Below are 22,653 nucleotides of genomic sequence, written 5' to 3' on the forward strand. Positions count from 1 at the left end.
ATGTTCCCACAAGGCAGCGCGGGAGAGCAAGCGGGCCGTCCGGGGAGCTACTAGAATGAACCATTCCAATATGGAGGGGTGGGCGAGGATTTCATGTTAGAAGATTAGGGAAAAAGGAAGAAGCTATCGGTGAGAACTCGCAATGATAGTTATCGTAGAGCATTTGAATGGGAGTAAAAATCTGTAGTGGGCCTTATGAAGAGGAATGAGATGACTTTCCTTGTACGCTCTCCCCCACAAGCCCTCGTGGTGCTGGCGCCGCGGTCGCCGCGGACGGCGGCTGACGGGGGCCAATTCCAGTGATGCAGGTGGTACGGACGACGAGGTCTTGGCTCTTGCGGTCGTGGGCTTGGTCCCCGACGCCCAGGTGAGAATGATCACCGCTCCCCCCCCCCCCCCACGCCCCGCCCGGCGACTGCGCTCCTGCGCGTGCCCCTGAGCTGCTTGGACTGCAGTGGCCGTTAGGCCTGGACCTCACTGAGCTTTCCCTCCCCTCAGGGTCGTGGCGGGGGCGCCAGCCTCCACCGTCCACGCCGGCGCCCGGCAGCTGCAAAACCAAGCGGCCAAGCAGGAGGCTGGGGAGAAGGCGGAGGCTTCGACTCCCAGCCGCAGCGGCTTCAGGTGAGGGCCAGTTACGTCTCGGGACACCGGCGTCGCGGTGCAGAGTCCGGGGACCAGTGCATTCCCATCTCTGCCACTTGACGTCTTTGGGAGCTTGTGCACATTAGTCCCTGAGCCCCAGCTTTCTCATAGACAGAGGGAAAGGGTGCCGAGACAGGTTGCGGGGGTCAAATGCGATGAGCCTCGGCACACAGCAGACGCTCTGTGAACACTTTGATCAATGAATGAGCGGAAGTATCACCTTTTTCCCACCGAGAGGGGTCTCACGGCTGACTCACAACCTTCCCTGGGTCTCGGTTGCAACATGGGAGTTGGGGGTGCCCCGCGGTGGTGTAGGTTATTGAGTTGGTGCAGGGTGGGTTTTGTGCTCCACCCTAGGGACTGACACGTTGCATTTCCATCAGTGCCACCACCCCTGCGTGCATTCACAGCCGTTTTGGTGCCAGGCGCTGTGCTAGATGCTGGGAATGCAAGTACAGAAGATGGTTCTACCCCACGAGTAGGTCACAGGCTACTGGGGAAGACAGCCATGCAAACATATGCAGCATAATCTGGTCAGTAGTGGATGAGAGGTGAAGGAATGAGTGTCTCACTCCCGAGGAGATCAGCCAAGACTGCCGGCAAGATAATGTGGAGCTGAGAACTGAACGGAGTTGGAGTTCAGCTGGACAATGGGGAAGGGGTCATCTTAGGCAACGCTAATAGTCTGTGTAAAGGCATGTGGTACAGTACATTCATTTGTGTGTGTGATGGCACAAGAGGCCAACAGGAGAAGGAATCAGAATGCTGAGGGTCTCATCTGTAACCCTGCAGCTTTCACACTGTTCCCACTGTAAGCAGTGGGGGGTGGGGAGCTGCTGAAGGAATTTAAGCCAACATCCTGTTATAGTCGTTCAGCAATGTCAGGCACTGTTTAAGGCATTAAGGATACATCAATGACCAAACACTCAAGAAACCCTGTCCCCGTAGGACTCAAATTCTCGTGGGAGGGGGCAGTAAATAGAAAACACATAAAACGTGAGGGTACGACAGATGGTGAGAGTGTGTCTAGCAATTGGGAGGAGTAGCAAGAAGGTCAGTGTGGCATGACGAGTAAAACAGGTGATGGGGGAAGGGGATGAGTGGTGCCGCCCATCTGTGAGGAGGCAGCCCTACCTGCTTGTAGGTCTTCCTAAGGACTTAAAACAGCTTTGACTCTGAATGAGATGGGAAGCCACGGGAGAATTTTGAAGAGAGGGCTGAAATGATGTTGCTTCATTTTAAAGAGTCCCTTTGGCTGCCATGTTGATAATGGAACTGTCAAGAAGCAAGGATGGAAGCCGGGAGAAGTCTTCTCAGTGGTTAGAAGAATTTTTAAATAATCCAGGCAGGGAATGATGGTGGCTTGGGTCAAGATGACAGCTTTCGGGGCAAGAACATACAGAAAGTGGGACCAACAAGATGTGTTCATGTAAGGTGTGAGAAAAGGAGAAGAATGAAGAAGGAACACTAAAATCTTTGGCCTAAGCAGCTGGAAAGGTGGAGTTGTCATTTCTGAAAGTAGGGAAGACTGTAGGAGTTTGGCTTTGGGTGGTTAAGTTTGAGATGCTTAATTAACATCTAATGGAGATACAGTGTGGGCTTTTAGAAAGGGAGATCAGGGGACTGAGGGGGGCTAGAGACACACACACACACTTGAAAGATTCATCGTGTAGATGACGTTTAAAACCACAAGACTGCGAGATCATCAAGAATGTAAGTGTAGATAAAGAGGAGAAGAGGTCCTAAGACCGAAACCTAGAGCACTCTGGTGTTTAGAAATTTAGGAGATGAGGAAAAATTAGCAAAGGAGACAAAGAGGGAAACTCCTGAGAGGTGGTAAGAAAACCTAGAGTGGTTTCAAGGCTGGAGAGATCAGCTGTGCCAGATGTTATTGATATAATAAGTCACTGTGCTGATGACAGAACTGCTCGATTGATTTAACACAGTGAGTTGGTTGGTGACCTTGCCTAGAGTATTTTTGGTGGAATAATAGGACTAAAGTCTGATTGGAGTGGGTTCGAGGAAAATAGAAGACAGAAATATCAAGTATAGTCCATTCTTTGAGAGGGAGTAGAGAAATGGGCAGGAGTTCAGGGAGGTTTTGGGATAAAGAGGTTTGTTTTTAGGTTGGGGGATGTCAGCATGTTCTGCTGACAGGAATGACATGCGGTAGAAACATTGGTGGAATGATGTCCTTGAGAGGCTAACACAAGTGGAGCATGATAAGAGGAGAGAAGGGAAAGATTGTGGGCACAGATGTTTGGTAGTAGAAGAAAGAAGAAATTCTGATTGCTTGTATTTCTCTCCAAAGGTCATCATTTGGCTGTGAGGAAACGAGAAGGAGGTGGAGGCTTAGGGAGACAAAGGACGGTTTAAAGTACTCATCCAGGAGAGTGGAAGAATAATTGAATTGGGGACATGTGTACAGTGCGGGTTGCCAGGCAGTCCTGAGGGCCCACTTGATGCTACAAGTCATAAAATAAAGCAGTAGTTCCCAGCTGAGGCAGTTTGGCCTCCAGGAGGACTTTTGACAATATCTGAAGGCATTTTGGTTAGAACTTAGGACAGCGGAGGGACAACTAGCGGGTAGAGGCTGAGGATGCTGCTGAACACCTCACAACACGTAGGCCAGCCCCTCACAACAAAGAATTCTCTTACCCAAAATGTCAATAGTGTTGAAGTTGAGAAACCACGATACGTATAGAGACCAGTCAACATTGGTATGGATTTTTCCGTAGGCAGCTGTGCAGGGGCATGCCCAGGTTCAGAGTGGCAGGAGAGATGGATTCAGCCATGGTTAGAGTTTGCCAGGAGGGGACGATGAAGTAAGAGGCAGAGGTATGCAAAAGGAGCAATTATAATGATTGGTCATGGAATTTACTAGAGGCCAGGAGAGAAGTAAAGGTCTGGGGGGCACTGAGGGAAAGTGAATCAGTGGGCTTGGAGAAGGGTTCCTAGAGTGAGGGTAGCAGGGGTGTGCCTGGAGGTGGTAGCCTGACGTCATGACGAGGTGTGCAGACGTGGCAATGACAAAGGCCAGGTGTGACCACATGAGGAAGCAGTCAGGCTATGCCAGAGGACACAGGATCGTTGGAGAAAAGGAGGTCAAGAAACAGAAGCCAAGGGATTGGAAGGATCTTACAGAAGCCATGCATAGAATTGTGACAGGAGTAGTGAGCCAGGAGCTATAATCCCACATTTTTCTACATGCATTTGCATTTTTAAAAAATGGTCTCTAGCCACAATTAGGAAGTGGGGTGCAGACCGTGAGGCCAGGCTTTCTTTATCTGGGAGCGGAACTACAGCTGAGCTGGCCCAGGTTCCAGCGGCTGCCACTCCGTCAGGGTTGGTGGCACTTCTTTGCCTGAGCAGCTTGTGATGGGAGTCAGCCTTCCCTTCCAGCCCTTCAGCAGTGGAGAGCAGAGGCTGTTTTCAATCCATGGCCCTTCCGAAGAGACGCTATGTATGCTGGCCCCTCTCTATTCTCCCGGTTGTGAGGACAGATATGAAGAGGCAGCAGGCCAGTGCCCAGAAGGCTTTGTCTTTCCTTGGTCTGGGCTGCCCCAGGGTGAACCACTCGTTCCTTTGCACATTGGACCTGGTCAGCTTAAAGGCCTGATCTCCGTGCCTTCAGTTAAATGGTTCAAGCTCCAAATCCTCTCAAGTTCAAAACTCTTGCCGTGGGTCACCTGGATGGCTCAGTGGTTGTGCATCGGCCTTTGGCTCAGGGCGTGATCCCAGGGTCCTGAGATCGAGTCCCACATCAGGTTCCCTGCAGGCAGCCTGCTTCTCCCTCTGCCTGTGTCTCTGCCTCTCTCTGTCTCTCATTAAAATAAATAAAACTTAAAAAAACAAACAAAAACCTTGCTGTATATAAAGGTATTACACTAGCACATCCAGACTTTAGTAGGCTTAGTTCTTAGATCCCGGAGTCAGTAGGGGAAACGATCTATGGGGAAATGATTCAGTTTTAAACATTAATGTCCAATCAGAGCCCCATCCACTCTCCATCTTGGCTTGGAGGTCGAGAAGCCCACAGCCTGCTGAGGGGTCGCATTGTCTCCAGATCAGGCCGGGCAGGAAGGAACACCCTTGAAGACCGTTATGTTATTTTCTGTTTTGTTTTTGAAATCTATCTCTGGGAAGACAGGTAGGGCTCCGGGGCAGGATTGCACTCCTGTAATAGAGTATTTTCTAAACTAGAGTCCATTGAATTTCAGGAGGTGTTAGGGGATACAAACACGGGTCTGATCCGAGCATGTAGGCAGGATGCAACAGCAGGCTTACTTGTGTCTGGAATCTTGAAGGACACCTGTGTGTATTTGAATTAAAGAGAGCACAGCATGGCCAACTGGGCTTTGAACTGAGGCGGACTGGGGTGGCTACCCTAGGAGCAGATCCGGGGTAGAGTTTTTACCTCAAGTGTTTCTTTAATTACAGCATTTACCCTCCAGTTCCAGGACAGGAGAGCCCTCTGAGGTGGGCAGGAAAGAAATTCGAAGAGATCCCAATCGCACACATTAAAGCATCCTACAACAAGTAAGTGGCAGAAGCACCTGGGCTGGTTTTAAGGGGGCTTCTTCCCCTTCATGGGCGGTGGAGAGGGGTGGGGGGGCACACCCAGGGGCCCTCATTCCTCTTGGTAGTGTCAATGCAGAGGCCCCCCAGCGCCTCTCCTCCTTGTTTTGGGAAACGACATGTCTTCGTAAAGTTTATTCAGATTTCATGAAATGTGAGCTAGGTTGAGCACGTTACAGTGTTCAGCTCTCTCTGCATGCCTTAGGACTAGTATCTCCTGGCTTCACTCAGGAGTTGCAGAGAACATTTAAGAAAGTGTGCTAAGTGTTACTAGATCCTGGGGAACAGAGGGGGTGAGATAAACATGAGAGCAGTGGTTTAAGAGGATATGATTTATTGACAAACAAACCTACCAAAATGTAAATCTGCAAGAAGCACTTACCCTGGGCCATTGTGCACTGACCTCCAACCTTGTAGGGCTAAAAGAGAATTGTGATTTAATGTGTGACTTCCACGTGAGTGCTGAGGGCCTCCCCAGCTGCGTGTTGACAGCAGAAGCCATCCTGACATCAGGGACAATTTTGCAGACCAGCCCCTGCCGGGGGAGGGGGTCAATCTTTGGTCACAGCCTGCCCATGAGGCAATTCAGAGAACCATACAAGAAACCATTGCTCGTTGGGGATGGAGTGTGGGGCACAGCTGAGATGCCACAGGATTCACCCAGCATTCATGTGAGAAGCTCCAAATGAGAGCACCTGGATTTCTTTTTCTCCCCTCTTCAGGCTAACGAGGACATAGGTTAGTGTTCCCTGTGTGTAGAAGCACCTATGGCCAGCCCTGTAGATCACTGTTGAAGTTGTATCAGGGACAGGCATTTCTCTTACGCTTCTGTTTGCACTGGACACCCTGGGAGCTCCGCTAGGGGGGAAGGGCAGTTGTAGCCAGGCCGACAGGCAGATGGCCCGGAACCGGGGCCACCCCCTATCTTCCCCCTAGCTGCTCCTCTCCCTCTCTCCTTACATGATGCCTCAGGGAGCTCTTCAGGCCAGAAGATGGAGCGATGGTGGCCAAGGAGTAATGAAAATCATGTCTAAGTATTTCTTAAAGTCAGAGATGACTAGAAAAGAAGTGTCACTTAAAAGTTTTTTGATGGTGGAACAGTGTCATTTAGCATTAAAATTATCCACTATAGTAATACTGCTTACTGTGTTAGGTATGATAACAGTTTTGTGGGATTTTTTTTTTAAATCACTATCCTTATTATAATAAGAGCATTAATTCCTCTCATGGGGGCTCCACCCTTGTGACCTACTCACCTCCCGTGGGCCCCTCCAAATACAATCACATTTGGGGTTAGGATTTCTTTTTTTTTTTTTTTTAAGATTTTATTTATTTATTCATGAGAGACACACACAGAGAGGCAGAGACACAGGCAGAGGGAGAAGCAGACACCTTGCGGGGAGCCCGATGTGGGACTTGATTCTAGGACCCCAGGATCATGACCTGAAGCAAAGGCAGATGCTCAACCACTGAGCCACCCAGGCATCCCTGGGGTTAGGATTTCAACTTGAATTTGGGGTGACACAAACATGTGGTCCATTAACAGAGCAGTCCTTAGATTGATTGACATGTCAGGTTTTGATGAGGTTTAGGGGATGATTCTGACCTTTCTAGACACCTCCTGTAGGAGTTCAAAAAGCATTCATCTGAGAAGCTCAAAGGGAAAGCAGCTGATCTTCCGCGGGCTCATACAGCCCTGGCTCAGTGCCCTTACTTCCCTGGCCAGTGGTCATAGCCTGTGCACTTCCCTGCCTCCTCAGCACGCAGATCCAGGTGGTCTCTGCCGCTAACCAGCCCCTTGCCCGCACTTCCTGTGGCACGGAGGGATTCCGGAACGCCAAGAAGGGCACGGGCATTGCTGCACAAACAGCAGGCATAGCCGCCGCTGTGGTAAGTGTGTGTTCCTTCTGGCTCCCTCTGTGATGGGTTCCATTTTCTGCATGGCTGATCCCTGTGAGGAAGGTTCTTGAAGTCATTCAGAAACAATGCTGTCGGACAACTCTTGTTTGATACTCCACTTGGCGGCAGTTTGAAGAGGTCTCTCTGTCGCTTTCTCTCTCTCTCTCAAGCAATACCAATTTCATTGTGAACTGTTGCGGACCTTTCTAGAAGCACATTGGCAATATGCTCCTGTTGACCGTCTGCTGTACACCAGACACTTTACATTCGTTACCTTAAATCCTCAGAAGATGCTTAGTATTACCCATCTCTTTAAGAGCCAGTTAAAGTCCAGAGTGTGACTTGCTCAGTCATTGGTCTGGGATCGCGGCCTGCGTGCTGTCTACCATAGCACCAGCCTCACAAAGGTGCACACTCTGCCAAACAAGAAGTATTTCCTGAGGGAAAACCTTGGCCTTCAAATAAAGCTCGATGCCCCAACATATTATTTGCCATGTATTAATGATCGTCAGTGTACAATACAGATTGTATACAGTTAGGTCAGTGTTAATAGTGGCTTCTGCATGGCACGTTGAGTGACTTTGTGTGTTTTCCAGACTTTCTATAACAAACTTTTATAATCAAGAGAGAAAATATTAAATAACACTTAAAATTTAAAACACCTGAAAACGATAACTTTTTCAATGGGTTATTTAGGCTCAGCCTTAAAATTCTGCATTTACTGAGGAAAAGGTGAGTGATATTTAGAAATCTCCATCAGGTGGCAGTGCCGCCCTGGGTTAACCAGGATTACAGTTGACTATAAATCTAGAATCTGACGCATTCTGTGCTCTCTGCTGATGTCTGCCCTGCACTGTGACCATGTGTCCTTTGCTTCCTTCCCTGTTTTCTGCCTGTTTACGTGTGTGGGTGCCTTTCCCCCAGAACTCGTAACCCTCTTGCTCCAAATGGTAGCAGCAAGAGAGTTTGGCTGTAGCAATTCTCTTTCTAGAGCACTAACCACTCACCTCTCCTCTCCAGAAAGCTACGGGGAAGGGCGTGACCCACATCCGAGTGGTGGTGAAGGGCCTGGGGCCAGGGCGCTTGGTAAGTAGCCAGGAGTCTCTGCAGTGAGTGTGCTTCTTTAGTGAGAGAAGCGGGCTTGAGCATAGAGTCGAGAATGGAAGAAGCCTCTGGCGGATTTCCAGGATGGCTGGAGTTTCTTTCTGGTCTTCTAACCTACAGAGCTTCTCAAAAGCAAGTCTAGGTCATCGAGTTTAATTCATCAGACCCATATTGAGTGCCTGCTGTGTGCCAGGCACTGGGCATAGAAAGGTGCTCCATGGGGGGGGTTGTCACAGGCAGGTCCCTTAGCACAGACTCGTGGGTACAGTGGTAAAGCTTGCGCCCAAGGTGCTGGGAGCCCACTGGGTATATCCCCAAAGAGGTGACATATCTGTACTGACTTTCAAGAATAGTGAGGCATTAGCCAGGTATGTGGGGAGGGAGGGTACATTCCAGACAGACGACACTACAGAAGCATAATGCTTAAGGTAGGTGTGTAGGAGTTCATAGGTAATCTCGGTTTTCAGATGGTAAAGCACGAGGTGGGAAGTGTCAGGTGTTTCTAGAGAAATTGACAGTGGTGAGGACACGGTGAAGGGTTTGGTTCGGTTGGGTGTCTGTTGTGAGAGAACAGTTAGAATTGTAGGTATCACAGCCCCCCGATGCCCCTCCGAGCCCTGCCTGGACATGCTGGGTCATCGTGTGTGGGACCACGGCATTCTGCTGTTCTTCTGCTCCTTCCAGTCTGCCATCAAGGGACTGACCATGGGGGGCCTGGAGGTGATCTCCATCACAGACAACACTCCTATCCCGCACAATGGCTGCCGCCCCAGGAAGGCTCGGAGGCTGTGATGGAAAGGAAGCCTGCCCCTGAACCTGTCCTCAAGTCCTACCTCCAGCTGGACCTCGTAGAAGGCACCCTGTCAGAGCTGTCTCCAGTGGAGGGCTTGCTGGAGACCTCTCAGGGAGTAAGGGGGAGCCTTGCCCCCTAGCGTGGCAGCCTTGCTTGCTCCTCCGACTGGAGACCAGTGTCCAGAAGGGACTCGAGAGGAGCTCCAGGACAGCTGCCACTTAGACTCCATAGCCAATAAATGCTGCCTCTGCTCTGCAAAAATAAAAATATCTCTGCCACCTGAAGTAATTTGTGATTGTTTTTGCTTGAAGAGTTGCAAACAGCAATCCAGGCTGCCTTCCAAAAGTGAGAAGGTGACTGGATGGAGGGGAGACCCCAGACACGGGGGAAATGTAGACATGAGTCGCTGTTTACTAGGCAGCTTCCTCACTGCTTCCAGGTGTTTCCTTTTGGGCCCCAGATTGAGAACTTCTTGCCTCCTCCCTCTAGAGTATTCTGGTTGTAGAAATTCCACCGTCAATAGGCCTAGTTAAAATTAGTGAGCCTAGTTAAAGTTCCCAGCGGTGTGAGAGGCCTACCTGCACTCCCCTGCGGTGACGTCACCTGACACACGCTGAGGCCCTTCCTCCACATTCCCAGCACCCAAGACCCAGGGACCCTGGAGGGAGGAAGGAGAGGAGTATAAAATGGGCTTTTCTAGAAAATAGAGTGGATGGAGGAATGGGCAGGAGCAATAGATAGTGTGGAGCCCGGATAGTGAGGACAAAAGCAGGAGCTCCAGGCAGAACTGGCTGCTCACCCATCAGCTCTGAGCCCCCCCACACACACACACCAAATGGGAGCGGGAGGCTGGGGTTCTAGAGACCCAACGGGAGGGACGCCGGCTCCATGGGCAGAGAGGGCCAGGGTGGAGAGCATGGCCAAGGGGAAGGAGCAGCACGCGTCCAGAGAAGCATCGTTCCTCACTTGGGAGCCAGCCGAAGGAAGGGCCCTGCTGAACACAGAGGCCATAGGCCTGGACCCCAGGGACTTCATGCACAGGCGCCTCTTGAACGGGGAAACCACTGTCATGCAGGGCTGGAGGCAGAAAAGACCACATCCGGGGCACAAATTTATTTATTTTTTAAAGATTTTATTTATTTATTCATCAAAGACAGAGAGGCAGAGACACAGGCAGAGGGAGAAGCAGGCTCCACGCAGGGAGCCCGATATGGGACTCGATCCTGGGTCTCCAGGATCACACCCTGGATTGCAGGCCGCACCAAACCGCTGTGCCACCGGGACTGCCCTGGGGCACAAATTTAAGAGGAAAAATATCTCCCTGCTGCCCTCTCTTCTTTCAGCAGGAGCTGCGAAGGTTTCCTTGTGACCCTTGACTGAAAAAACCCACTTGGAGGCCTGTCGGGTCAAGGCCAAGGCTAGAAGGAGCCCTGTGTCTCACTACATGTAAATGTTATTCGCGAAAAAACACGAGCGCTCACACAGCTCCTAAGAACCACTCCAGGATTTGATAGGGTTTAGCCTTTACTTGGTTGGACAGAGGACACCTGGACAGATTATCCAGCAGGGCCCCAGCAAGAGACAGATGGCTGGAAAGGTTTTGAAGAGAAGTTGAAGGAGGGCTCTTTACAGAGGTGTGGGCAGGGGTGAGAAAACAAAGGTGCTGGAGTGCTCAAGGATTAGGAACAGGAAGCCATTCCCACCCGAGGCTGGCAGGGCCAAGGTAAGGAGGTTCCCAGAACCTGGCTGCGAGGAGCACAGCCTCTGCCAAAACCCAGGCCTGGCCCAGAAAGGAAGGAAACGCCTTGACTGTGCCCACCCACTCTCTGATCCCCTGCGGGGCGTCCCAGGGGCTGAGCCCAACCAGAAGCAAGAAGGGAGGGGAGCAGGCTGGTGTGGTTAGAATGGTGGTCTTTGTTCTTCCTGAAGTGAAATCCTCCATACGCTGTAGCATCAGAAAACTTATCAAACCATGAGACACTCCTAAGTCTGGGAAACAAACAAAGGGTTGCAGAAGGGGAAGGGGGTGGGGAGATGGTGTAACCGGGTGATGGGCATTAAGGAGGGCATGTGATGAGCACTGGGTGTTATACTATTTGTTGGCAAATTGAATTTAAATTTTTTTTAAAAAAAGCCTTCAAAGAAACTGTACAAAAATTAAATAATGACTTCAAATGAAATAACATTTAAAATTAAAAAAACAACAACACATGCTTTTATTTACAGAAGGGCTTTGAAATGGAAGATAATGCTCAAGCACAGAGAGGACACTGGGAGCCATACAAGATCAATGGTGTTGGGCCCAGAAACGGATGCCTGGTGCTACCACCAGAGCCGGTGGTCAAGGTGTGCAGGAGAATGTGCACTGTTACTGCGAGCTCTCAGGGCATGCTGCTGTGTCCAGGCCCAGGGAGGCCAACGAAGGCCGTGCTCTCTTCATTAGGTCTTGGCCTCTCAAAGACTCGGCCCCTCCTAGGGAAGACTAAGGCACATTCACTGAAGCCTGACCAATTAAGGCAGGTAGCATTGACTTCAAACGCTGGCCACCCCGCCCCCTGCTGCCACAAACCCTTCTCAGCAACAGGCCTCCTGGTAGTCCTGAGAACACAGGTGGGCTGCATGCTTGCACTTCCCCCAGGCAGAGACGGAAAGGGGCAGAGCTGGGCAGTGGGTCCCGAGTAGTTGCACAAGCAGAGTATTGGCATCAGCTTGTGTGAGACACTCCCTTGCTTCCAGGCAGCAGGCCCTCGGATTATTTCTATGAGTGCATTCACAGGTTTGTTCCTATAGGCTCAGAGCTGCTGGCCCAGGGCTGGTTACATCAGGGAAGCCTCTACGCAGGCAAAGACAAGTACAACTTCTTTCCTTTCTGCATAGATGCAATGTTTTCCCATCTTTGAGCCAAGGTCATCACCAGACACCAAGATGTATCATCACCACCAAAATGAGCCTGCTTGACATGAGAGCCCCTGAATGCTAGCAGAATCCCACTGCACTTGAGGAAAAGCCATTCTCCAGACACCTCTGCCTGCAACCTCACCCTGACATGTCCATTCAAAAGAATGCATATATACCATCCACTTGGGCCCCTTTATCATTTCTCTCTATGCATTTTTTCCTGTACCCGATAAATATCTTGCTTTTTAAATCTGAGGAGTATCAGCGCCAAGTGATTGGGAGCAGTCACTGCCAAGGCAGAAATTTTCTGTTCAACCAAATTAGGCAAACATAGGTTATTTTGCACAAACAGATTGGGCCCTGGGGGAACAGAGATGCCACTGGCATGACTGTCCTGTATGCAGTTCACAGTCTAAGGAAGCTAGACAGACACAGGGCCAAATTAGAAAGAAAGAAGTTCCAGAAAAGAGGTATGAATGGCCCCTCTGTTTAAGGGATGCAAGGGAAGGCTTGTGTCCCTTAAGAGAAGATGGCAGGCAGAAGCAACTGGATCAGCATCCTTAGGATTGGAAACTGGCAAAGCAACCAGGCCCGAGTTAAGGAGGTAAGAGCTCATCGGGTTACCAGGTACAGGTTGGTTGCTCTGGGGGGTCATAGGGTTCAGACCAGATAGGAAGACAAATGGAGGGAAGAGCTGACCGGAGGGTGAGAGAAGAGGAAGGAGTCAAACACAAGAATAAAGAGCAGGTTCAACAGGTGCGAAGAAGGGGAAGTGGGCGCACAGAAGGCTGTAGAAGGAACCTGAGCGGTGGGGACTCTAAAGCTCACTCCTTTACAGGTGATGAAGTTGGGTATGTTGTCATCTAAAACTGAGTGTGAGTAAATCTCAGGTTCAAGGCGAGAAACTATGAGCTGTAGACAAAGAAAGCTGTCAGTCTTCACTGCTGAGGCCACAAAGGGAAGTCAGGGCCATAGCCCTGGTCTGCACGGGAACCTGGGTCCCAGTCTGCTCTGCTTCTAACCTGCTTTCATAAGGAATACAAAGGCCAGAAACCATGAAAAGATGCTCAGTCTTACTAGTAACCGGAAAATGGGAATTAAACTGCATGACCGTTATTCCCCACATGATGCTAATCAAAGCCATGGTGGCAGTGAGACTGCCCAGGAAAAAAAGGTAGAGAAGGAGGAAAACAAGAGGTCGATTGTAACTGCTGGAGGACGAGGAGGCTGCAAAGGAGGCAGGGATGAAATGATCAAAGAGGCAGCAGGCGTGGCATCTCAGAAGCCAAGGGACAAAGTGCAGGCTGTGGCTAAGAGCTCTGGCAAGATGAGGACAGGGCAACACCACCTGGATTTGGCGATGCAGAGGTCACCACCTGCCAAAGAGAGAAGAGCTAGGAGAGAGTGGGAGGCGAGGAAGGAGGCTGAGTCTTCCAATAAAGGCGGTGTCACGGAGACAGGGAATGTGCCAGGATGCCAGCACTCTTCCCTGAGACATAGTGGGTCCAGATCCAGGGCGTGGAGGTGCTCTGGACCTCAAGGAGCAGATGGAGGTGGCTTAGATCTGGGGAGAGGCAGCCCTTAACAAGGGGGCAGGAAGCCAGGCCTCAGGGAGACCGCCCATGTGGGGCTCCCGGTGATGGGTGCGCCCCCTGTTAAGCTGGGGACAGCGATGTTCAACTGGTCACCACCAACAAAACACAATGTCCTTGCAAGCAGCACACAGGGAACATTTCTTCCCCCCGCAGTGCATACAGTCGTTCGGAAATAAAACGTGCTGTTCCTCTCTGAGCTTTGATTGCAGGGAAGAGAAATAGCTAGAGCCTCTTCAGAGGGAGGTTCAGCAGTGTCTGCCAACTCTTAAGATATATAGACCTCTGGCTTCAGAATGCCCTTCTAGGAATTCACCCTACAGGACGGCGCTATCCCAGAGAACTCCCTGTACCCTGGAAATGCTCCATATCCTCACCACTGGCTTGTGAGCCACCAGCCCCACGCAGCTCTCGAGCACTGATGTGGCCAAGCATGACTGAGGAGCTGGATTTTAAGTTTTATTTGACTCAAATTAATAGAAATGTGACTAGGAAGACATTGCTCGTGGCGACTATATTGGACAGCGCAGCTTAGACTCTGAAGCGCTGTGAGTAATGGCAAGATACAGCAGCCTCAATGTCCCATCAGTGGCAGGCCAGCTAAAGACATCAGGACGCATCCATATAATGAAATACTAGCCCTGAAACAGGCCAACATGTATTGCTAAGTGAAAAATAAAGGGGTGTGGAGGGGGACAATGTGCATAGTACAGTTACTCATTTTTGAACAAAAGGACAGGGTATGGGTACATAAATATATGTGTTGAGTGTCTGAAAAGACATACCCCAAAATGGTAGCATCTCAGCAGGGAGGGAAACAGTATCTGAGAAACAGATGGAAAAAAGACTTCACTTTTTACCTTTTCCATCCTTATGATGGGGTGCCATGTACACATTGGTGCCTATACAGATTAATGAACAAGCCAACTAAGGGACGCCTGGGTGACTCAGCAGTTGAGCGTCTGCCTTTGGCTCAGGGCCTGATCCCAGGATCCAGGATCAAGCCCCATATCAGACTCCCTGTGGGGAGCCTGCTTCTTCCTCTGCCTGTGTCTCTGCCTCTCTCTATGTCTCTCATGAATAAATAAATCTTAAAAAAAAAAAATCTTGAATGAGCCAACTAAAATAGAATAAAAATCAAAATGAAGGACTGGTTTGTAAAAAAAAAAAAAAAAAAGGTATAGAACCTGCAGAGTTGGGCATTATATAAATTATCTGCTAAAGTATGCACATAACATTTTTAATAGATACTTGAAAAGACCCTGTAATGCCCACCCCACCCCCATCCTGCTGGTGGTCGAGTGTTTGGGGGAAGACATCTGACTTGGCTTGGAAATTTGTTCTGGTAATTAATCTGGCTTCTCCCCTCTGCCTGCCCAGGTCCAAATTAAATTGTGCACATGCTCTGCGATTTAGCATGAGTCTCGCCAGAGAAGCTGGCCTCTGTTGCTTGGCTGGAAGGAGGGGGCAGACAAAGCAGGGCGCTCCGTTTCCATAGCACCCAATGGCAGCTTAACCATTTGGATTTGCGTAATCCCATCGAACAGAAACAAAATGTCAACTCAGGGGCAGCATAGTGTCCAGGGTCCCTGGCCAGCAGAACAAATGTCGTCTAGACCCAGTTGAGCAAAGACTCCACACACAGGCTGTCGGGTCACGCTCTCCGTCCCCCGTCAGACTTCGGTTTACCCCTTGAGTCAAAGAGGGGGTTGAGTGGGATGCGGCTCTGGCCTCCCAGGAGCCTGCAGCTCATGTGTGGCCGGGAGGAAAGCCAAGGCCTTGACACACGTGACCGCATTGGGGGAAAGCTTCAGGGGTGTGACGAAGGTCTACCTGTGTGTCCTAGAAAGGCAATTAGCTCTTCTGCCCCAACCCTGTGCCTTCTCCAGGGCTCCCCGGCTGCCCATCCCTTCTAGCCTGCTGAGGTGGGAAGGGCTCAGCCCTTAGAGACCATCTCTGCATCTGTCTGAACCTCAGCTTCTCACCCTCAGAGGGCTGTTAGGGACATTTGCTAAGATAACCGTGTACCGCATGCTGCACAGCGGGTGCTCATGCAGGGTGCCCCTGCCCCCCTCACACTGCACGCTGTGGGGACCCGGCTGGGAACACAATGGTGAATGCAGGTGCCTTCTTGCAGCCATCATTAGCATTACTTTTCAAAAGCTTTTTTTTCCCCTGTGATTTTAATCAGAAAATGTTCTGTAGGAGCCAATCACCTGTCCTCCTACTCCCTTAAATCCACTCAACTGTAGATTAAGCCAGATTGTTAAAAATTTGCAGCCAAAAATTAAATTAAAAAGCCAAATGACTCAAGAGTCTATCCCTCAGGGGTCTTTCTTCCCTCCCTCCTTCCTCGAAAATCTATCAACACTCAGATACAATATGTGTGAAACCTGGTTGCTGCCCTAAGCAGCTTAGAGGCTAATGTGGGGAGAGACAAATTCTGGAAAAGTCTATTGTAATACCACCAGTACTACCACAGAACAGGGGCACTTGTGTGTGTGTGTGTGTGTGTGTGTGTGTGTGCGTGCATGGATGCACACACATGCAAGAACATGTGTGATAGTTCAAGGAACACTTCCTAGAGGAGGTGACATCTGAGCTGAAAATAAGAGTATGAGAAGGCAGATGCTGGGGGTGAGGGGCGAAAGGGCCTGTTTCTAGCAGAGGATGGCATGAACGAAAAGCAGAGGACAGAGATGACACAGTATGTGCAGTAAATTGCACACAGCTCAAAACATAATGTGAGGTAGGGAGGCTCTCTCGGGCCGAAGCATGGTCCCCAGAGATCTCAGGTCTTAAGCCTGAAACCTGTACATGTCAACCTCGATGCAAATCGGGTCCTTGCAGATTGTGCTTAAGGATCTCAACATGGGGAGATGACCTTGACGATCCCGATGGGCCCTGAGCGAGATCACAGGTATCCTTATAAAATGGAAGACGACTCTGACTGCACCACAGACAGAAGAGGGAAGGCTGTGCGAGCACAGAGGCAGAGACTAGAGAGGATGTGGCCACAGCCAGGGACCACCCGGGGCCACTGGAAGCTGGTAGAGGCAACGAATGGGCTCTCCCCCTGGAAATGAGAGGAGAACCTGATGGAGGACAGCAGCAATCAGAACTGTTGGCAGGGCCCATCCAAGAGAGGCCCGGGAGGCAGAAGTCCTATTTCTGGGTGGAAGAGAGCTAAGAAGCAGCAGGGAGGGTCTCACAGAAGGGGCCGGGGTCAGGGGTCTGCACAGACATGCAGGAACAGGTGCACCCTGGGCAGACCCCACACCAAGGGGCAGGGGGGCTCCCTCCTTGGGCTTTGCTTCCCAGGCCCTCGAAGATGGGGCTCGGCCACAGCAAGGACCGCCAGGACGGCTCTGCAGCCCCTCGCTGTGTGAGCCGAGGACAAAGCTGCTTCCAGGCAGGCCGGGACAATCAGGGGATCCTGACAGCACGTCCCAGGGAGCAGGGCTTTTTTTTTTTTTTTTTTTTTTTTTTGGGTCCTGTCAGGATTGGGATAATTGGAGCATTAACGGAAATGCATTTCTCACCTATTTTCTATCTGATTGAAACGTACTTTGCAGTCATTTAGAGCCCTCACACCCCCTATAATCAGAGCTCACTCGGCTCTGACGGAGGCAGAAAACTGGGTCACCGCGTGGGCCCGGGGCCTCCAGGACACCACACGCAGCGTGCAGGCCCACTCACCCCCCAGGTCCCCCAAGGACGCAGCTAGCTCCAACAGCCCCTCGATGAGGGGCAAGTCCAGGCACAGATCCTGGATGGAGTCTAACAGGATCCGGTTCTCTTCCTCTCCTCGCTGCCTCAAATCAACCCTGTGAGACCCGCCTCTCAACACCCCTGAGCCTCCATCCCAGGAAGATTCCAAGGCTCTGTGGGTACTTCTCAAAATTTCTTTGAATTTTTTTTTTCTGGTTCACATACAGTGTAATACGAATGTCAGGTGTACACTATAGGGATTCAGCACTCCCATCCATCACCCAGTGCTTGTCACAGCAGGTGCACTCCTTCAACCCCATCACCTGTTAAACTGTAAGAATAAGTCCCATTTTGATGGTTACCACTGTCTTTCAGGGATCCAAAGCCCAGCCAAACCCATAATGAAACTTCGATCTTGTGGCTGTCCAGAGCTTCTCCCCTTCCGTCTCCAGACTCTGACACTACCCTCCCAAGCATGGGGTAGGGTGGGAAGGCGGACAGAATGGGGCTCCTTCCTCAGTGTCCACTGAGCCACAGAAACCTTGGGGATGCCCCACTGACCCTGGCCCCACCCAATGCCAGCAGCATGGCTTACCCAACCCTGGCCCTACCCTAGCCCTCCTGCACCAGTCTCCCACCTCCCGGCTCCTCCAGGCCAGAAGCAGAGGCAGGCACCATTGTCTGTGCCCGAATGTTCTACCCAAGCTTCCAGAGGTGCCATCAATACTTTGCTCCCCAAAACTCTCTCGTAGAACCATCTTGCCTTAGAGGTGGCGTGGAGCAGGCTCACCGCTTTCCCGCAGCTAGGCATGCTTCTCTAGTCCTCTTCCATAGGCGCCCTGAGCCCTGCCAGCCTTCCCCCCATCACTTGACTTCAAAGCCCAAAGCAGTCCTGGCCCTATGTAAGGTCTCACTACGCAGAAGATTTGGAAGGAAGAAGAGATCAACCCCATCCCGCTGATTTGGCTGAGTCGAGATATTGGGTTTCTTCCAGTTCTGCTGGTGTCGAGAGCTGGTGGTGGCAGGGGCAGTGGCAGTGTCCCCACCCTGGGGTCAAGGAGAGACAGGGATCTGAGGCCCCCAGGCCCACACTCGCTCTGAAAGCCCAGCCTTCCTGATGGGACAAAAGCACAGTTCCCTAGAGGGTCTGCAGGGATGTTCTGGGCCCCTCCGACAGCGTTGTAAACACCTAATCTCCAATAACAAATCCTCTTCAACCAAACACAGCTAGAGTCCTTTCTGTTTCCTGTAACTGTACACCTTTCTGAACTTTGAAGCTCTTCCTTCGCCGGATGGGGTGGCAGCTATTGGCACTGTTTTTCTATCTTTTATTAAGGTCTCACGTGGATGTGACTAGTCCTCATCCTTGACTGTGCACATGAGTACCCGGGAGACACTTGTTAAAATGTAGGTGTCTGATTCTATGGGTCTTGGATAAAGACCCAAGAGGCTGAATTTCTAACTAGTTCCTGGTGATGCCTTCGCCCTAACTCTATACCAGGCCTGCTGAAGAGCACGGCTTCAGGGCTTCAGACCATGAGGGTTCGTAGCATCACCTGCCCTCAGCTATGGGCCTCGAGCTACAAAACCAAAGCACCAGGAGTTGGCCCCTTGACCATCCTGCACAAGTGGGGCTGGGCCAAGTGAGCAGGAGGCACGAAGGTGAGTTAGACCCAGGCGGAGCCCTCGAGGATCAAGTGAGAAGCTCGTACTGCACACACAGCCTGGTGGGCCACAGGACACAGCTTCCTGCCTCCTCCATACCTTGTGACTGAAGAAATCTCGCTTCCCAGACACAGGTCAGCAGTGCCTCTTGGGGGGACCTGGGTTTCCTTTCTGGGAAGGATGAGTGTAGAAGAAGCATGGGGAGCAAGGCTGGGATTCATGTTGGGGCTAGGAGGGGGTGCCTTCCAGGGAAGGAAAGTTCAGAGGGCTGCGGCTCTGAGCTGGGTCTCTGCAACAATGACAGCCTGGAGGACATGGTTGGGGGGTGGGGACGCGGCAAGGAACAGCAGACTATCTGCCAAGACGCCAGGAAAGGGGGCTGGCCAGCCCCAGGCTCTGGAAACAGCCCTCTGGGACAGTGTAGGGACAGGTCAGTGGCAGTCAGGGCAGGGGCAGGCTGGGAATGCTGCTGAGGCCACCGTGGGAAAGCCATGCAAAGGAGTTTGGGTCAAGCCTAAGGCTTCTGAGCAGGGCTCCATCAGAGGCATGACAGCACCTCGCAGCAGAGGGCCTCGCAGTAGAGGGCCATGGTGGCCTGAGGAGCGGAGACACAGGATAAAAAGGTTCTGAGTTCACCTGTCCTCCCGCTGGCCCAGGTTACTGGAGCCCAGCCTCGTGGGCCTTATTCATTATATTTTATTATCCATCTGTTCATTCAGCTGGCTTTCATGTTTCTTCAAAAGTTGGAATACTAAATGGAACAGCAGAAAAGGACATGTTGTCCAGTTTGACGACACCAGAAACTGTGCCTTTCAGGGGCAAATGGAAAATATCCACCACGGTGCTCAATGAACATGTGTTGCGTGTGTCAGGGGAATGAATGTATGAGGCCAGAGTAAGTCGCCTGGGGGTGGGGGTTGGGCGTCCAGAGGGGTCTGGGTTGCCCTGATCCAGGCAGTGAATTCCTGGGCAGCCTACCCCCTGGGACCATCCCCTCTGCTCCTGCACCCGCAGCCCAGATCCAGCAGAGTGCTGGGTGATCACTAGGAAGTTGTAGATCTTCTCACTGAAAGGTCTAACAGATCTCTCCACCTGATGTGGCCAGAGCAAAACTCTTTCCCTCTCCCTGTCTTACCTAAGCCAGCTAATGGAACAGCTGGCCCAGGTCAGGCCAAGACGCATCCTTGGTTCCTTTGCCTCACCCCTATGCCAAATTCATCAGCTGGTCCAGTTGGCCTTACCTCCAAATTAGATCTCCTTCTGACTTCTCACCGTGTCTACTACCGCCCTAGTCCTGCCTGGCCTGCTGCCCTGGCCTACTGCTGAGTGGCCTCCCTGTGTCCTCTTGCCCCTTCCCCCAGGCACGACCCACTTCCTACCCAGCAGCCAGGGAGATCTTTAAAACAACAACAACAACAACAACAGAGGATGTCACTCGTTTGTTACTTGTTTAGCTTCTGCTTGTCAGAAGGAATGTAACTTCACGAAGGCAGGCCCTTGTGGATTTATGGGGCGGGGGGGGGGGGCAGAGTAGAAGAGAGAGGGGGTACATAATGAGGGCTCAGCAACAAGAGGAGGGGGCTCACCTCTGGCCTCAGTACCCCTCACCAGCTCTCCACGGCTCCACACTGCAGAGGAACAGGAATGCCATCCAGCTGCTGACTGAGCCATTTTCCAGAAAGATGCCGTGAGAATGTTGGAGAGCATTCCATCACGTGATTTTTACAGCAGTTTTCTAGAACATTTCTGGAGAAATATTCCAAAACACTAAGTAGCAAGACTCTGGATTACCAACAGGGCAAACAGCTAAAATGACATGTAGGAATGGATTCTAGAGTGTTACCTGGAATTTGAAACCTCGGCCAGTGTCTGGTTCTGAGGGGCTGTTTCCAAAATGCGACAAAAGAATTTAGAAATGAAGGTGGGGGATTTTTTTTCTTATTATTAGATACTTAAGGACTATTTACTGAATGAACCAACTGCTTGTGTAATATGAAAAAGAAGGTATTCCCAGGGCAGCCCGGGTGGCTTAGTGGTATAGCGCTGCCTTCAGCCCAGGGCCTGATCCTGGAGACCCGGGATCAAGTCCCACGTCAGGCTCCCTGCATGAAGCCTGCTTCTCCCTCTGCCTGTGTCTCTGCCTCTCTCTCTCTCTATGTCTCTCATGAATAAATAAATAAAATCTTTAAAAAAAAAAAGAAGGTATGCCCAAAATGTCCGTCTAGCTTTAAAGTGTGAGACAGACTGGAACGGTTGCAGAAGCAGTATTCTGAAAAGGGGTTTCTAAGGAACCGTAGCATCCCACATACACCTCTAGAGGCTCATTCATGTATTCTCCTGGCCCCAAGTCATGCAGATATTTATTTTATTGTCCTATTGTTTGGAATGCATTTTTGATAACTGCTTCAAAAACTTTTGTGAAATGAGGCAGGAAACACAAGGGCACAAATGAAATCAGCGGACCCAAATCAAAGGAGACAGGAGGCTGGGGAAGAAAGGGGAATTGAGAGTAGGCCAGGAGAGACGGTCCGCCCTAGTTACAGATGCTGGGCCTGTCATTCTCATTTTACATCTTACTTTCTGGAAGGGAGAAGATTCTCTGATCAAAAGCTCCCTGGCCGGCAAGAGGTGGGAGATTCCATGGCCTAAGTGATGACCCTGTCACCTCCTGCCGCCATGGGGACAGAGATTAGCAAGTGCTAAGCTCCAAGGGCGGGTAGGTGCTGGAAGGGCCAGCCAGAAGGGCCCACAGTGCGTCTCCACCTGATGGTCACTGAGGTTGCTGGGTACACCTAATCCAACTGTCACCATGCACTCGGCCTACTCTGCAAACAACAGCTGGTCAGGGCTGTGCTCCATGGCTGCCCATCTGCCACCCACCCTCCCCAGCCAGAGATTCACAGGTGTCTTTAGAGGCTCCTTATCCCTCAGAGCATCTCTCCTGTTCCCCCAGGCTTGGATCTGTACCTCAGTTGGGGATTTTCCATCCTTCCCACAGAGCTTCCTGCTGGCAGTGTGAGCCCTAGCTATGCCATCTGTCCTTCTCCATCCCACGTCATTCCCCAGGGCCCTTCACCACACGCAGGGGTAAGGGGCTGACTGGGTGGCAGACTCAGAAGTCTAATCTGAATTCTGGTTCCAGCTGTGTGACTGTTGGCACGTTACGTAGTCTCTCTGTGCCTGAGTTCCTCATATAAGGTAGAGACAATAGGAGGTGCTCGAGAGAGTTAGCTGAGAGGGTTCAGTAAGCTAACATACATAAAGAAGTTTGCACAGTGTCTGGCTCAAGTGGCCAAGAAAATGCCAGCTGACCTTCCAGAAGGCATCTTGGGCAGCAGACAGCCCCTTTAACTCAAGCAGGGCCTTCAGCTTGGTCTGTCTGCCCTCCAGAAAGAATAGCCAAAGCAATAGCTTTATAACCCTCTTCAAAACGTGTCCTGAAACCTATGAAGGGACCTTAAGAATCTAGAAGAAAGACTACAAAGCAAAAGGCCCACCTACTAGTATTGGCCTGTCAGAGAATTCCCCTCATTTGTTCTGAGTTGCTTTGCCATTCTATAAAAATTAGAATTATTTTGCCTGATTCTCATTACTCCAGCAGTAGATGATCTCGATAACTGTAGGCTACTTCCACATGCAAACTGTACTTAGAAGAGGCAGTTTTGATGCTAAGACTTCGTAGTTGGGACTCAGGAAGGGAGCTGCCCATATGCACCTCTTGCAGAGCTGACCCCACAGCTCTGTTGGGGGTGGGCCAGCGGCAGAGCCTCA

At 50.9% G+C, this 22,653-nt stretch overlaps 2 protein-coding genes across 3 annotated transcripts in view; one reads left to right on the forward strand and one right to left on the reverse strand.

Moving 5' to 3' along the window:
• The first annotated feature begins 69 nt into the window (after positions 1 to 69).
• Positions 70 to 9,300, forward strand: MRPS11 (mitochondrial ribosomal protein S11). Its single transcript, XM_072799325.1, has 6 exons — positions 70 to 367; positions 499 to 621; positions 5,083 to 5,181; positions 6,981 to 7,110; positions 8,140 to 8,205; positions 8,908 to 9,300. Exons 1-6 carry the CDS (start codon positions 303 to 305, stop codon positions 9,013 to 9,015), a joined length of 591 nt encoding a protein of 196 aa, XP_072655426.1. The 5' UTR covers positions 70 to 302; the 3' UTR covers positions 9,016 to 9,300.
• A 1,901-nt stretch (positions 9,301 to 11,201) lies between these two features.
• DET1 (DET1 partner of COP1 E3 ubiquitin ligase) overlaps positions 11,202 to 22,653 on the reverse strand; it is a 48,692-nt gene continuing 37,240 nt past the window's right edge. Inside the window, exons 4-5 of one of the 2 annotated variants that reach the window (XM_072799423.1) lie at positions 20,469 to 20,628; positions 11,202 to 11,498 (exon numbers count right to left, since the gene is read on the reverse strand). In XM_072799423.1, coding sequence (XP_072655524.1) covers positions 20,487 to 20,628 — 142 coding nt within the window. In that variant the 3' untranslated portion in view covers positions 11,202 to 11,498; positions 20,469 to 20,486. Of the gene's footprint in view, positions 20,629 to 22,653 lie in introns of both variants that reach the window. The other variant, XM_072799414.1, reaches the window with a different exon arrangement.

The sequence above is a fragment of the Canis lupus genome, chromosome 2, assembly GCF_048164855.1.
Source record: "Canis lupus baileyi chromosome 2, mCanLup2.hap1, whole genome shotgun sequence".
In the NCBI taxonomy this organism is placed as follows: domain Eukaryota; kingdom Metazoa; phylum Chordata; class Mammalia; order Carnivora; family Canidae; genus Canis; species Canis lupus.

Coding starts and splice junctions, on each gene's coding strand:
- MRPS11 (XM_072799325.1), top strand. CDS start 303: ATGCAGGTGGTACGGACGACGAGGTCTTGGCTCTTGCGGTCGTGGGCT. Junction 368..498: donor GCTTGGTCCCCGACGCCCAG/GTGAGAATGATC, acceptor CCCTCCCCTCAG/GGTCGTGGCGGGGGCGCCAG. Junction 7,111..8,139: donor CAGGCATAGCCGCCGCTGTG/GTAAGTGTGTGT, acceptor TCTCCTCTCCAG/AAAGCTACGGGGAAGGGCGT.